Here is a 13,825-nt window from a genome sequence, read left to right on the forward strand (position 1 = left end):
CGGTGTTTGTCCACAGACAGCTTTCTGGGTCATGTGGCCAGCAGGACTAATCTGCTTCTGGTGCAACAGAACACCTTGACAGAAACCAGAGCGCACGGAAACACCGTTTACCTTCCTGCCACAGCGGTACCTATTTATCTACTTGCACTGGTGTGCTTTCGGACTGCTAGGTTGGCAGGAGCTGGGACAGAGCAACAGGAGCTCACTCCATTGCGGGGATTTGAAGTGCTGACCTTCCAATCAGCAAGCCCAAGAGGCTCAGTGGTTTAGCCCATAGCGCCACCTGGGTCCACGAGGGTCCATGTGCTGAGGACACGCAGCTCTGTTTCTCTGCATCATCTGAACCAGGCGTGGCTGTGCAGCTTCTGAACTGGCAACGGGATGGATGAGAGCCAACAAACTGAGGCAGAGTCTTGGCAAGACACAAGCCCTGTGGGCATGTCCAGGAGCCAGATCAGTTGCCAGTTCTGGATGGGGTTGAAGGCACAGGTTTGTAGCTTGGGGGTTATTTTTTAATCCGTCTTTGTCACTAGAGGCCCAGGGGGCCTCAGTGGCTGCCTTCGACCTATTCTGGCTGCCACACCAGCCATGACAATTCCTGGACAGGGATAATGCAGCGTGCGTGCACAAGTGCCCTGGAAAAAATGGGACATCCTGTTTCTTTCCAGCAAGAGCATGGTGGCCATTGTGGGCGCCATGATTTTGGGCTGAGATCTCCCCCCCCCAAAAAAAACCCTCCCCAAATATTTTAGGCTCTGTGATCAAAGGCCTGGAAACGATGCCTTATGAGGAACGGCTAAGGGAGCTGGGCATGTTTAGCCTGGAGAAGAGGAGGTTAAGGGGTGATATGATAGCCATGTTCAAATATAGAAAAGGATGTCACATAGAGGAGGGAGAAAGGTTGTTTTCTGCTGCTCCAGAGAAGCGGACACGGAGCAATGGATCCAAACTACAAGAAAGAAGATTCCACCTAAACATTAGGAAGAACTTCCTGACAGTAAGAGCTGTTCGAGAGTGGAATTTGCTGCCAAGGAGTGTGGTGGAGTCTCCTACTTTGGAGGTCTTTAAGCAGAGGCTTGACAACCATATGTCAGGAGTGCTCTGATGGTGTTTCCTGCTTGGCAGGGGGTTGGACTCGATGGCCCTTGTGGTCTCTTCCAACTCTAGGATTCTATGATTCTATGATCATGTGACTTGTGCAAGGCTGGGAAAACTTGCATCCTGGTTTTGAGGCTCAACATATTGGGGTATGGGCCTAGCCAGCATGTATGTTATCTGCAATGGTCAGTGAGTTAAGTATTTTTATTTATTTACTTGATTTGGGGGGACAGGCAGGCAACATCTATGTCACTATGTGGAGGAGATACCACTGCCGTCATGTAACAACTTTGCTGAGGGAATTGCATTTGGCTCAGGCCAAGCTAAGAGCATCTTAAAATGCCTTATACAGAGTCAGACCACTGACCCATTTTGGCTCTTCTTGCAGTAATTATTATTATTATTATTATTATTATTATTATTATTATTATTATTATTCCCGGCCCATCTGGCTGGGTTTCCCCAGCCACTCTGGGCGGCTTCCAACAAAACACTAAAATACAATAACCTATTAAACATTAAAAGCTTCCCTGAACAGGGCTGCCTTCAGATGTCTTCTAAAAGTTTGGTAGTTGTTGTTCTCTTTGACATCTGGTGGGAGGGCGTTCCACAGGGCGGGTGCCACTACCGAGAAGGCCCTCTGCCTGGTTCCCTGTAACTTGGCTTCTTGCAGTGAGGGAACTGCCAGAAGGCCCTCAGCACTGGACCTCAGTGTCCGGGCAGAACAATGGGCGTGGAGACGCTCCTTTAGGTATACTGGACCGAGGCCATTTAGGACTTTAAAGGTCAGCACCAACACTTTGAATTGTGCTCGGAAATGTACTGGGAGCCAGTGTAGGTCTTTCAAGACCGGTGCTATGTGGTCTCGGCGGCTGCTCCCAGTCACCAGTCTAGCTGCCACATTCTGGATTAGTTGTAGTTTATATACCTGTTGTTGGTATATAAGTCGATATGCAACTCAGGACAAGCTTCTTGTCCTGCCCATTTTATCCTCACAACAACCCTGGGAGGTAGGTCAGGTTGAGAGGCAATGACTGGCCCAAGGTCACCCAGTGAACTGTGTGACCAAGTGGCGATTTGAACCCAGGACTTAGTCCGACACTCTAACCACTGCACCACACTGGCTTTGACCTGTGGTCTCCTTCCCTCCACCCCACACGGAGTGCTGCTGGGGGGATAGGGACCAGGACTCAGGAACAAGGCAGCACTGCCTTTCGCCCCCTGTGTCCCCCTCAATGGGAACGTGCCAAAAATGGGGGGCTGAGTTGCTCCCGACACACAATTCTCTAGTCAGGCGATCTGTGCATGCTCAGAGCAGTTTCCATGTGCTGTTTGCTCAGAATGTGACACCCTCTGACCTAACTCTTTAACACCAGGTGTGCTTACTCTATGGTTACCAGACGTCCCCGTTTCCCGGGGATAGCCCCCGGATTTACAAATCTTTCTCTGGACAAAATCCATCCCCGGAATGTCCCCGGATTTATATTTCAAGTGTTGTAGATTTATTAGTAGGGGATGAATGTTGTGTGATTGGTTCAACGGCACAAGACACATCATATGGGGACTTCTGGCAAGGCAAAATGGCGGGTGCCACGGCAGCAAGCAGTTCCTGAAGCCAGCCAGAGCCAACTGCGCTACCAGGCTGGCTCCGGGCTGCTGAGACTGCTGCTGCCAAGGGGGAACCGGGGACACCCGGTGTGTCAATTGGGGGAACCACTGACCCCCCATGACCCAAACTGAGCCGGGAGCGAGAGTGCCTGGCCATCTGGCCAACTGCCCAGCGGTGGTCCAGGGCCAGGAAAACCTCAGAGCCGACACAGGGAGAAGGAGGAGAGGAGAAGGAAGAGAGAGAAAGAGGAAGGAGAAAAAAGAGGGGAGCCCTGAACTTGCTGTGCCGCTGCCGCTGCTGCCGCTGAAAAGGAGAGGTGGGAGGGCAAGGACGTGTGGCCGAGCCCAGGCCCGACCCGAGCCCACTCCATAGCAGCTAGTGCTCCAAGAGAGCAGGCCGGTGCCCAGATTAAGGCTGCGCAACAGAGGAGACCACAGAAGAGAAGATATTACCGTATTTTTCGCTCCATAACACGCACCAGACCATAGCATGCACATAGTTTTTAGAGGAGGAAAACAAGAAAAAAATATTCTAAACGAAATAGTGGATATATGATTTTTGTGGTTCATGCTGTGGCCACAAACATGTGATCTGACAGTGAGTTTGGAGTAGCCCAATGGAAAAATCCTGAGGATCCATGTGAATCCTTGCTTTGTAACCACGGAGGAGGGAAGGAAGGGGAACCATGGATCCTGTGCTCACAAAGGCAGCAGATCCCCCCCGCCACCCACAGGCATTCGCTCCATAACATGCACAGACATTTCCCCTTACTTTCTAGGAGGAAAAAAGTGAGTGTTATGGTGCAAAAAATACGGTACTTCTTGATTTTTTTTTTTAAAAATAACCTTTTTCTCTTAAAAAAAAGTGTCCCTGGATTCTTTGGAAAAAAATCTGGCAACCTTAGTTTACTGAGCGACGAGAGAAAAGCACACTGCACATGCTCAGGGGCGCTGTGTCCTTGGCGATTACTTTCCATGGGCCCTGTCACAACCCAAGGAGCTCAAAGGTTCTAGGGATGGTCTCTCTGGCAAATGCCACCTATGAGCCAGGATGAGTACTTGACGCCTCCTGTTGGCTTCATCTAGCGACCCACCAGCCCACCAACCCTGGAACCCAAATTCTGTCCCTCTGTGCAAAAGCTCTAATTTCACCTGCCGGGTGAGAGGAAAGGCAGGACTGGAAACAGGTGTGTCAAATCCAGGAGCCACAACAACACAGCTTTGATCTACAGGATAATTTGCACAGCACTTTCTAGTATGTGTGCAGGATCGACGGCGCGGCTTCCGAACCCTTCTGATGTTATGCTCAGAGGTGGAGCATTATTGACTGCATGCTACATGTTAAAACGATGTGAAAATGATATGCAGGTGGTACTTAACGCCACATAAAATGCCAAGATCTATAAAACCATGTCCGGTAAATGTTGGAAATGTAAACATACCTAAGGGTCTTTTTTAAAATATGTGGTGGATGTGTGGAAAAGCGAAGGGTTTGGGGCAAATGGCACGCAATGAAATGAAGAAAATGTTTAAATTGGTTGCTATCAAAAAACGTGAAGCTTTCCTTCTAGTGGTAATAGGGACGTGTGTCCCACAAAGAGGATGATTAAACTATTTATGTGCGCAACAACAACAGAAAATGGAAAGAAGGAGAAGTTCCATCCAAGGAAGGATTTGGCTCTTAAAACTAATGGATGATGCAGAAATGATGAAATTGACAGCAAGAGTAAGAGATCAAAATTATGAACTTTTTATTGAAGAGTGGAGAGCCCCTTTGGGTTATCTGAGGGAGTATTATAGCCAGATTAAGTTGAAATTTAAGTAGTGGAAGGCAACTGACAGCAATTGTAAGAAAGGAAATAAGTATGAGATATAAATATGGTGCATAGTGCAGCAAGAAAAAGGGTGTGAATAGAAACATCATAGAGTGGAAAGTCAAACCCTTGTATGAAATTTGAAGTTAATTTGTTAAAATTTCTGAAATTGAATAAAAATGTCAATAAAAAAAAGAGAGACGGAGCATTATTTGAACCCGGGTTTCACTGTGGCTTATGCTTGCTTTCAGTGTAAATGTCCCAGCCTTGGAAGACGTGAGGTAACAGAAAATCATGTCTAAATAGGGTCCCACAAGTCCATCTGCCTTCGCTTCCCGAACTTCCTTCTGCCCAGGAACTGCATTGGAGAATAGCACTGGCTTCCTCTGGTTTATGAGGACATTGGAGGCTTTGTGACAGCAGCACCGGCCAGTCCCCCCTCTCATCTCAGACCTATTTGCATAAGCAGCAACCAAACCACCTCACGCTAGGGGCAAACATTTTCCTATTTGGCAGACTGCGAAGCAAAGAGACGAGACTGATTGTGGACATACAAAGGGTAGCAACAACCAGTAAGCAATTCTTTCCCTAGACATATCCCATCCTTTGGTAGTCATTTGGCTAACCATAGTTATTATTTAGAAATCAGACCAATCATAACCAAGATGCTTTGAGGCCGACTCTTCAATCAAGAATAAAAAGAGGGTCTTCCACATTAGACACATGTCGACCGTGATGTGTTTATCAAATTTGGTTGCTATAGATCTATTCCTTGTCTTTAAATCGGAAAATAAGAATAAACAGCTTTTTAAAAAATCAAAGTGATGTGCTTAAAATAATTAAGATCACACAGATGCAAATCAGCAAAACTAGTATACCTAGATACATTATTTATTTTAGGGGAAAAGTGGCAAATTCTTAGAAATGTTGCTTGATCTGTTAACTGTTTTCACACCCAACAGCTCACAAAATTTTAGAATCACACATACAGCTGTGTCATGTAGCCCTTTCCTGCAATGCAGGAATCCTGTGCACTGCCGCCCTTGGGTGGGCTCGAACCACCAACCTTTGGGTTAATAGCCAGATGCACTGACCCACTGTGCTATTTATACTAGGGAAGGTTCCCTTCTGGAGATGTTTGGGTAAGATACTTTCTCCTGTTCTTGTTGCTTCTTCCTCACACCCCCCCCCCGCCAAAAGCCCACACTCCCCCAAACCACGTTGCACAGAACCCACATCATCCTGGAAGCTTTCGGAAACATCTGAACGGTGCTGGCGCAATAGCTAGCAACCCGCAAAAGACTCGGATACTCACGGCTGCTGCGCAGACGGTTCCTGGCTGAGCTTGCTGATGTAGTTGGCCGGCACGTAGCCCATTACTGGGTCCCCCGAAAGCCGCCTTGCTAAGACATACCCTCCCTCTTCTTTGAGGACGCAAAGCTTCTCTCCTCTGTTGACGCTCAGCTCATCTGCACTCCTGGCCGTGAAGTCGTAGAGCACCCCAAAGAGGGAGAAAGCGGGTTCTTCGGGGTCGGGATCCAGTGTGGGGTGTAGGGATCCGTCGACCGGCTCCCAGAACTCCAAAGGACAGCTGTTGGAAACCCTGTGGGGCAAAAATTTGTTCCAGAAGGTAGTGAGGAAAGCAAAGTGTTTCCTGATGAACTGGTCCATTCCCTTCCTTTTTCTGCAGAATTTCTCAAGGAGGGTTTAGCTTTGCTATTCCAAAGAGCTTCTCAAAGAAGGTGACACAGCCTTCATCGCTGCCCTCTTCTTCACCGGCTGCCTGTATCCAGGGACGCCGTGAGCTCCCCTGCTCCCCAAACCGATAAGAAGCAATATGAGATGCCGGCTTGGCGCTGGAACATCTGAGTGCGCTTCTAGGCTCTTGGGAACGCCCAAAAGTGAGACCTGAGAATCTGGTGTAACTTGTTCGCTGCAAGCCACAGTCATGGGTTCAGGCCTGCCAGCACATCCGCTGAGGGCAGTTGCAGCTGGAACTCACTTAATTACTGGCTCTGCTCATGCTTTGAGTGCCACTCAAATTAGCACTCATTTCCACAGTGTTGCACAGAATGTGTTTAAATTCACTTCTCTCTGGCATGGTGCCAGCTGTGTCATTTTCAAAGCAGAATTCGAGGGCAAACTCGAATTCTGCAAATTCTAAGAACCTTGGCCGGAAGAGACATAAACAGTATCTTAAGTGTTATCACACATCCCATCCGCTCTAATTTTTGTCAATGTGATGGTATTATACTACGTGCCCTAAACATAGTCTCCAGGTATGCGTACCTGTGCACAAATGGACAGCATCTCAAAAGAACTATGAGCAGGGCCATGGATGAAGTGTGCGGAATAATCTGTTATACAAATTCTAGATGCTTTTTCGCTTGCGTGCTTTGGCTCCTGTCACACTGCATCATGGGCTTCGGAGTCCATCGGAGACTGTAAAGCCCATGATGCAGTGTGAGCATACACACATTGGAACATATAAGATCTGAGCAATATGCATTCCCGCCCCCCCCCACTGTGTACTTAGGTCACACTTCCAAATGTCATGTGAGCTTTGCATTACGCAGAAGTTACATTGCGTTCAATGGGATTTACTCCCTAATAAGCTGATAGTGCCACCCTATAGGTGCCCACTCAGAAGCAATTGTGCCACAGGGGCTTTCTACGAGGGAAGTTGGGCTAAGCTAGGCTTCCTCAACCTTGGCCCTCCAGATGTTTTGAAACTACAGTTCCTATCACCCCTGACCACTGGTCCTGCTAGCTAGGGATTATGGGAGCTGTAGGCCAAAAACATCTGGAGGGCCGAGGTTGAGGAAGCCTGGCCTAAGCGAGCAATAATGAACCATGGTTCTACTGCCAATGGTCCATTTTTGTTGACTATGGCTTCTAACTACCCCCCCCCCCGATACCACCTAGAATATCAGGATGGATAAAAGAAAGAACTTCTTTACACGGGGCACAGTGAAATCTATGGAACTCACTGCCACAGGTCATCAACTTGGTTGGCTTTAAAAGAAGATTGGACAAATTCATGGAGAAGAGGGCAACTGATCTATGCTCCTGCCTCCAGCTCAGAGGCAACAACACCAGTTTCTGGAAACTACAGGAGGGGAGAGGGTTCTTATGGTCGAATCCTGCTTGCTTATTGGCCACTGTGAGATCAGGATACTGGACTAGATGGGCCAAAGGCACGATTCAGTAAGGCTCGTCTTATGTTCTTTTTTTTCTTTCTGTTTTTAGTTTTTTTTTATTAAAGATTTTCTTGTTTTACAGAAGCATGCGTAATATCTCTCGTATTTTTTCCATGTAACATTTTTACAAATCAGTTTCATTTGTTGAGACATTGGGGGGGGGAAGGGGTGGAGGGGTGAAGATGGGGGGGTCGGGTGGCGATGCTTCTGTTTTGCTTAATATATGTGGGGCTTTGTGTCAGGTTCTCTGCTGTTCGCTTGTGTTCCTTTGGTCGTGAGAGAGGTTGGGGTTGGCCAAGGGTGCGCCTGTTCATTTGTGGTTGGCTGTAGTGGTCTTTGTTTTCATGTGTGAGTGGGGTGTGTGTGTGTTTTGGATCAGGTTAGCAATATCGATTTGTATGCTGTTGGTGGATTATTGTCATTGTCTTGCTGGGCTGTGTATGTGATAAAGGGGAGACGGTGTCTTATGTTCTGATGTTCACCTATTAGAGAACACGATTTAATAGTGGGAGAGAGTTTTTGCAGACCTTGCCCATGCCTGTTGTGGGACGTCTGTTTATAATCTGAGGATTGGGTGTGTGCGTAAACCACCCAGCTACCTGAGCTTGCATTTCACAGCTTTGCTCTGTAAAACTGTAGCGGATCCTTTTAAGTTACAGGTAGGTAGCCGTGTTGGGCTGCCGTAGTTGAAACAAAATAAAAAAATTCCTTCCAGTAGCACCTTAGAGACCAACTAGGTTTGTCATTGGTACGAGCTTTCGTGTGCATGCGCACTTCTTCAGATTGAACTGAGCATGCACACAAAACCTCATACCAATAACAAACTTAGGTGGTCTCTAAGGTGCTATTGGAAGGATTTTTTTAAAATTTTAGATCCTTTTAAGGTGAAGACTGCGAGAAATTTGCTCGAAGCACACACGGTGACACCACACACAGAAATCTATTTTTCTCCACATATAGTTTTATTTCCAATAATGTAGAAATCCAGAATTTTTAAAAAGCTTTTCTTGTCAGTCACCTTCCCGTGGTCCAACTTTGGGTTTCTGGCTGAAGGAAACTGGAGGGCGGAATCAGAGAGGCGCTGCATTGCTAAGCTAAACAAATTACACCTACGGGTTTCTTGGTTTGAAACCTTGGCACAAGCAAAAAAAAAAACCCCATGCACGTGTTGCATCTAACAAATAATTATGTGCAGAGTAGTGAGATATCTCCACGGCTTGGGCCATCTCTCTCCTGGGAGGAAGGTACACCTGGTATTTTGCCTGGCACAATCCTATTCTTCCTGCTCCCTAGCAGGAAGTGATCGCATACAAGAAGCAGCAGTATCAGGGATGCAACAGGAAATGGACTGTGGTTCTAAGATCACCCAGTTCCTCTTGACACCGTCCAGCCACTCAGAAGAAACTAGAATTTGTGGATAGGATCCACCTCCCTAGCACCCCCTGCTGGTAATGTCCTCAGAACATAACTGTCAACTTACAGATTTGAAAATAAGGGACCAGCAGCCTCGAAAATAAGGGATCAGCAGCCAAAATAAGGGATTTTCAGAGCACAGGGAGGTTCAACTTCTGAGCCCCTCCGAGCCAAAGGCAAAAAGCCCAGCCAGCAGCCAAACGAAGCCTCAAGCAGTGGTTCCCACAGTGCAGCAACCCAGCAAAGGAGATGCAGCAAGGAAAACCACCGTCACCTCTCCGCTGGGAAGCGCTGAGCAAAGGCAAGTCCCCAGGCAATGCAGCCAATTTGATCGGCACATAGCATGCAAGCTCCACCCCCAGTCATTCTTAGACTCCTTATTGGGTGAGCAACGCAGCCTAGCAACACAGTTGGAGCCTCCCTCCTCCCTGGCCGGCAGGGAGGGAGGGAGAGGAGCTGCTTCCTTTGAAACCTGGGAAATTTAAGGGACATCATCAATAAGGGACAGCAGTGGGACACGGCGCTGGGATAAGGGACTTTCCTGCCAAATAAGGGACGGTTGACAGCTATGCCTCAGAAATTCCAGAATTTGTGCCCATGTGCAATAATCGAGGAATACTTAACACAAGGGCTATTTTTCTTGGAAAAGAGGTGCTGGAACTCACCACGAACGCCTCCCTTGTTCCTCTCATAAGTCTTGAATTGTAGGGGAATGAACACAGTAGGAACACGTTAAGGTAACCGGGAAAGGACAAATCAGTAATCAATAAGCTCAATGCTTTTAGCACCACCGCTTGCAATCCCTTTTAGCTGAAGAGTCAAAGGCAACCTGTACCCAAGAATTACAATGAGCATCATAAACTAACCACAGTGGATGGAGCATAGCACCATTTTTTAAAATAGCACCTCAAAATAGACAGAGCACCACAAGTCCAGGTCAAGCCCTGGTTTTGTATTTCCAGGATAAGCTTCAGAGTAAACTCGCAGTTGCAATAAATACAGAGGAGACGTCACACTGGTTGGAGCTTCAGCAGCAAAGTGGCACAAGGGGTTGGTGTAAGTTTACCATATTTTTTTCAGTGAATCCGGGGACACTTTTCAACTCAATAGGAATGGCAGGATTTTGTCAGGGGACTGATTTGTAAATCCGGGGACTGTCCCTGGGAAACAGGGATGTCTGGTAACCTTAGGTTAGCGTGTATTGTAGCTAACCAGAAGGTTGGTGGTTCGAGCCCAACCAGGGATAGCTGCAGGCAGGGGCTCTGCATTGCCTCTGGGCCACCTAGCAGGATGCAAACCCTGCCTCTTAGATAGCTTCCATGGCACAATGCCACAGTTATGGATTCTCCCCAGCCACCGCGGAGAGCAGGGGTCAGCAAACTTTTTCAGCAGGGGGCCGGTCCACTGTCCCTCAGATCTTGTGGGGGGCAGGACTATATTTTGAAAAAAAGAAATAAATGAATTCCTATGCCCCACAAATAACCCAGAGATGCATTTTAACTAAAAGCACACATTCTACTCATGTAAAAACACCAGGCAGGCCTCACAAATAACCCAGAGACGCATTTTAAATAACCCTATAACCTCCAAACTCCACAACATTCTACTCATGTAAAAACATGCTGATCATCTGCAGGCCAGGTTTAGAAGGTGATTGGGCCAGATCCGGCACCTGGGCCTACCCAGAGTATTGCTGAGATGGTGCCTAGAGAGCCCTAGCTCCCAGGCAGACCTGCAATGCCCAGGATTATTTCTGGAAAACCATGACAGCTTCATGGTTTAACTCTGTAGCTTCAGCATGGGCTTAGGATGTTGACCCAGGGAATCCCTACATTTGCGCATTGGCTACAGGTGCTAAGAGAGAAGAAGGCAACTTGCTCATGTTCCAATGATGCAGCAGCCGGGGTAGGGGGAAATCGGTCCCTGCTTCCGTGTGCTTTCGACTCAGGTTTCTTAATCACCACCCGTTTGCAGCAGGCCAGGGCAGGCTGAGGGCTCTTCCAGGTGACCAGTTTATTGAGCATTCATCCTGACTTGTTTGCAGAGAGATTAGACCAAGCCTCTGTACACATTATGGGCTTAAATGCAGCTGCGTTGCTACTTTATCTCAATTTGGATCAAAGGTGGTTGGGGGGGGGAGTCTAGGGTTGCCATGTGTCGTCTTTTTCCAGGACACATCCTCTTTTTCAGGGGCAAAATTTCTGTCCGGGTAGATTTTTTAAAAAAAATTTGCGAAAATGTCTCTGGCTATACTTTCTGGATGAGACATAGACATAACTGGTGGATGAAGATTTGCTTTCCTTTTCCCTTCTCCTTTTCCCCTCAGCAATATATCACAACGTCTATAGCCTACATAAACAGTGGTATCTCGGGTTAAGTACTTAATTCGTTCCGGAGGTCCGTTCTTAACCTGAAACTGTTCTTAACCTGAAGCACCACTTTAGCTAATGGGGCCTCCTGCTGCTGCCGCTCCGCTGGAGCACGATTTCTGTTCTCATCCTGAAGCAAAGTTCTTAACCCAAGGTACTATTTCTGGGTTAGCAGAGTCTGTAACCTGAAGCGTATGTAACCTGAAGCGTATGTAACCTGAGGTACCACTGTAGTAGGGGTATTTAAAATGAGGGTCATCCTATCATCCTCTTTTTTTGCTCGTCAAAATATCTCAACCCTAAAGTCAGCAAAATGCAGTATTTCATAAGGAATGGTGGAAGGGGATTGCTGCCAGCGTCATGTGCAACAGAGTGAACAGGACTGTGTCCACAGCTCAGATGTTGTGTGTTGGCACCCGTCTGTCTGATGTTGGCTATTTAATGTGCTTTCACTCCGGGGAGATGCGACAATGTTGGCTGCTTAATGCACATTTGCTCCAGTTTGCTTGTGGGGAGGTTAGATGGCGTCGACACAAAGCCAGCGTTATCCCTCACCTTCCGGTACATAGAATCATAGAACTGTAGAGTTGCAAGGGGCACCTCCAGGCAGGGCTGAGAGAGATTCCTACAGAAAAACTGGAGAGCCACTGCCAGTCAGCACAGATCTACAGGGACCAATGGTCTACGGCAGCTTCCTATGTTGTGCCAGAGCTCCCTATCACCTTTGATTACTCAACCTGAACTTGCCAGTTTGTGAATGAAACAGCAACAGTCTGGAAGCGCCCTGAGATTGTTTGGGCAGGTTACCGGGCACCTGGATGGAAACCAGATCTGCATCAAAGAACAGTCTGCGGAGGTGCTTTGCTAATGAGAATCCTGCTCACCACACCATTGGCAATGTGCTTTCCATGTGACTAAAAGCCTCCAGGAAGTTTTGGGGCGGGTGGAAGTGTCTTTTGTCAAAAAGGGCAGAAGCAGCTGTTGGAATGTAGCCCAAGGAGAAGCAAGTTCAACATCGGCTCAAGTATCCAAGCGGGTCTCCATTCGGCTGGGGCGTTTCTTTCAAAATTTCACCCGTAGCTTTGGAGCAATTGTTGAGAAGAAGGAGCCCAAGGGAGAGTTCAGTCCACCTCTTCCCGGCTATGCTTGTCAACACGGCTGGCTTCGCACCTGGCATGTCAGGGGGCCGTTTCTGACAGACGTGCCCCTTCTTGTTGGATTCCGCGGCCTGCTGTCGAAAGCTCTTCTCGGTTCATCAGTTGCTCAGCGATTCGGATTCCCCCCCCCCGCCACCAGCACGTGTGTTCAGCAAACGTTGGCTTTGCTCGGGCCCCCTTTGAAGACTGCTCTTTGTGACTGCGCCTCTGCGAAAGATCGAATTGGGCAGGATGGCTTGCAAAAAAATGGGAAGGAGAGCTTCCCTGGGGTGACGGGATTTATTCTAAAGCAGCGTTCACCATTCTTAGCCAAGTGCTTTCAAGAGAGGAAGCGATGCCCTAGGAGATTCCAGGAGGAAACTGCTCTGGACAGCGAAGAAGCCAAGAATAAGTCATTCCTTGATGAGGCAAGGGGAAGTATGGAGTCTGTGGCTTATCAGTGCAGTGGGCGAGGGGTTCAGAGAAGCGCAGTAGTTCGGAGAGGCATGACCAGATTTCGACGAACCCTCGGTCGTAATGATGTTGACACTGAGGGTCTCAATTGAAGGAAAACGGGCTTTTCTTGGGGGGGAACAGCTAGTGCATCTTGACGACAGTTTGCAAAACAGCCTGAGGAGGACAAAACAGGGCAGAGGTGCATTAAAACTGAAGGCAAGGAGTTTTTTCAAGGTGGCACATTAAGTCCTGGTTGCGGAGCAAAGAGCTGGTTCCTTGCAGGCTGGGAAAACCTGCGTTTGCCGCTCTGCTGAAGCTGACGGCCAGAACCTTTGACCCTGGCGAGACCCACAGGACACCTAAATAAGATGCTGCAGTTAATTTGGGTGAGCTCCAAAATATTAGTAAAGGTAAAGGGACCCCTGACCATTAGGTCCAGTCGTGACCGACACTGGGGTTGTGGCGCTCATCTCGCTTTATTGGCTGAGGGAGCCGGCGTACAGCTTCCGGGTCATGTGGCCAGCATGACGAAGCCGCTTCTGGCGAACCAGAGCAGCGCACGGAAACGCCGTTTACCCTCCTGCCAGAGCAGTACCTATTTATCTACTTGCACTTTGATGTGCTTTTGAACTGCTACATTGGCAGGAGCAGGGAGCGAGCAACGGGAGCTCACCCCATCACGGGGATTCGAACCGCCAACCTTCTGATCGGCAAGCCATAGGCTCGGTGGT

General features: G+C 48.1%; 2 protein-coding genes across 5 annotated transcripts in view; both read right to left on the reverse strand.

The window, feature by feature from the left end:
* The window catches only part of SRMS (src-related kinase lacking C-terminal regulatory tyrosine and N-terminal myristylation sites), a 51,731-nt gene extending 45,327 nt beyond the window's left edge, over positions 1-6,404 (reverse strand). The window contains exon 1 of the mRNA XM_082226200.1: positions 5,836-6,404. Coding sequence (XP_082082326.1) covers positions 5,836-6,191 — 356 coding nt within the window. The 5' untranslated portion in view covers positions 6,192-6,404. The remainder of the gene's footprint in view (positions 1-5,835) is intronic.
* A 5,323-nt stretch (positions 6,405-11,727) lies between these two features.
* The window catches only part of LOC309534018 (peroxidasin homolog), a 79,939-nt gene continuing 77,841 nt past the window's right edge, over positions 11,728-13,825 (reverse strand). For 2 of the 4 annotated variants that reach the window (XM_082225820.1, XM_082225821.1), the window contains one exon: positions 11,729-13,268. The gene's annotated coding sequence lies outside the window, so the exon portion shown is untranslated. Of the gene's footprint in view, positions 13,269-13,825 lie in introns of all 4 variants that reach the window. The other 2 variants (XM_082225819.1, XM_082225822.1) reach the window with 2 other exon arrangements.

The sequence above is a fragment of the Podarcis vaucheri genome (genome assembly GCF_965113315.1).
Source record: "Podarcis vaucheri genome assembly, chromosome: 6".
NCBI classification, from domain to species: domain Eukaryota; kingdom Metazoa; phylum Chordata; class Lepidosauria; order Squamata; family Lacertidae; genus Podarcis; species Podarcis vaucheri.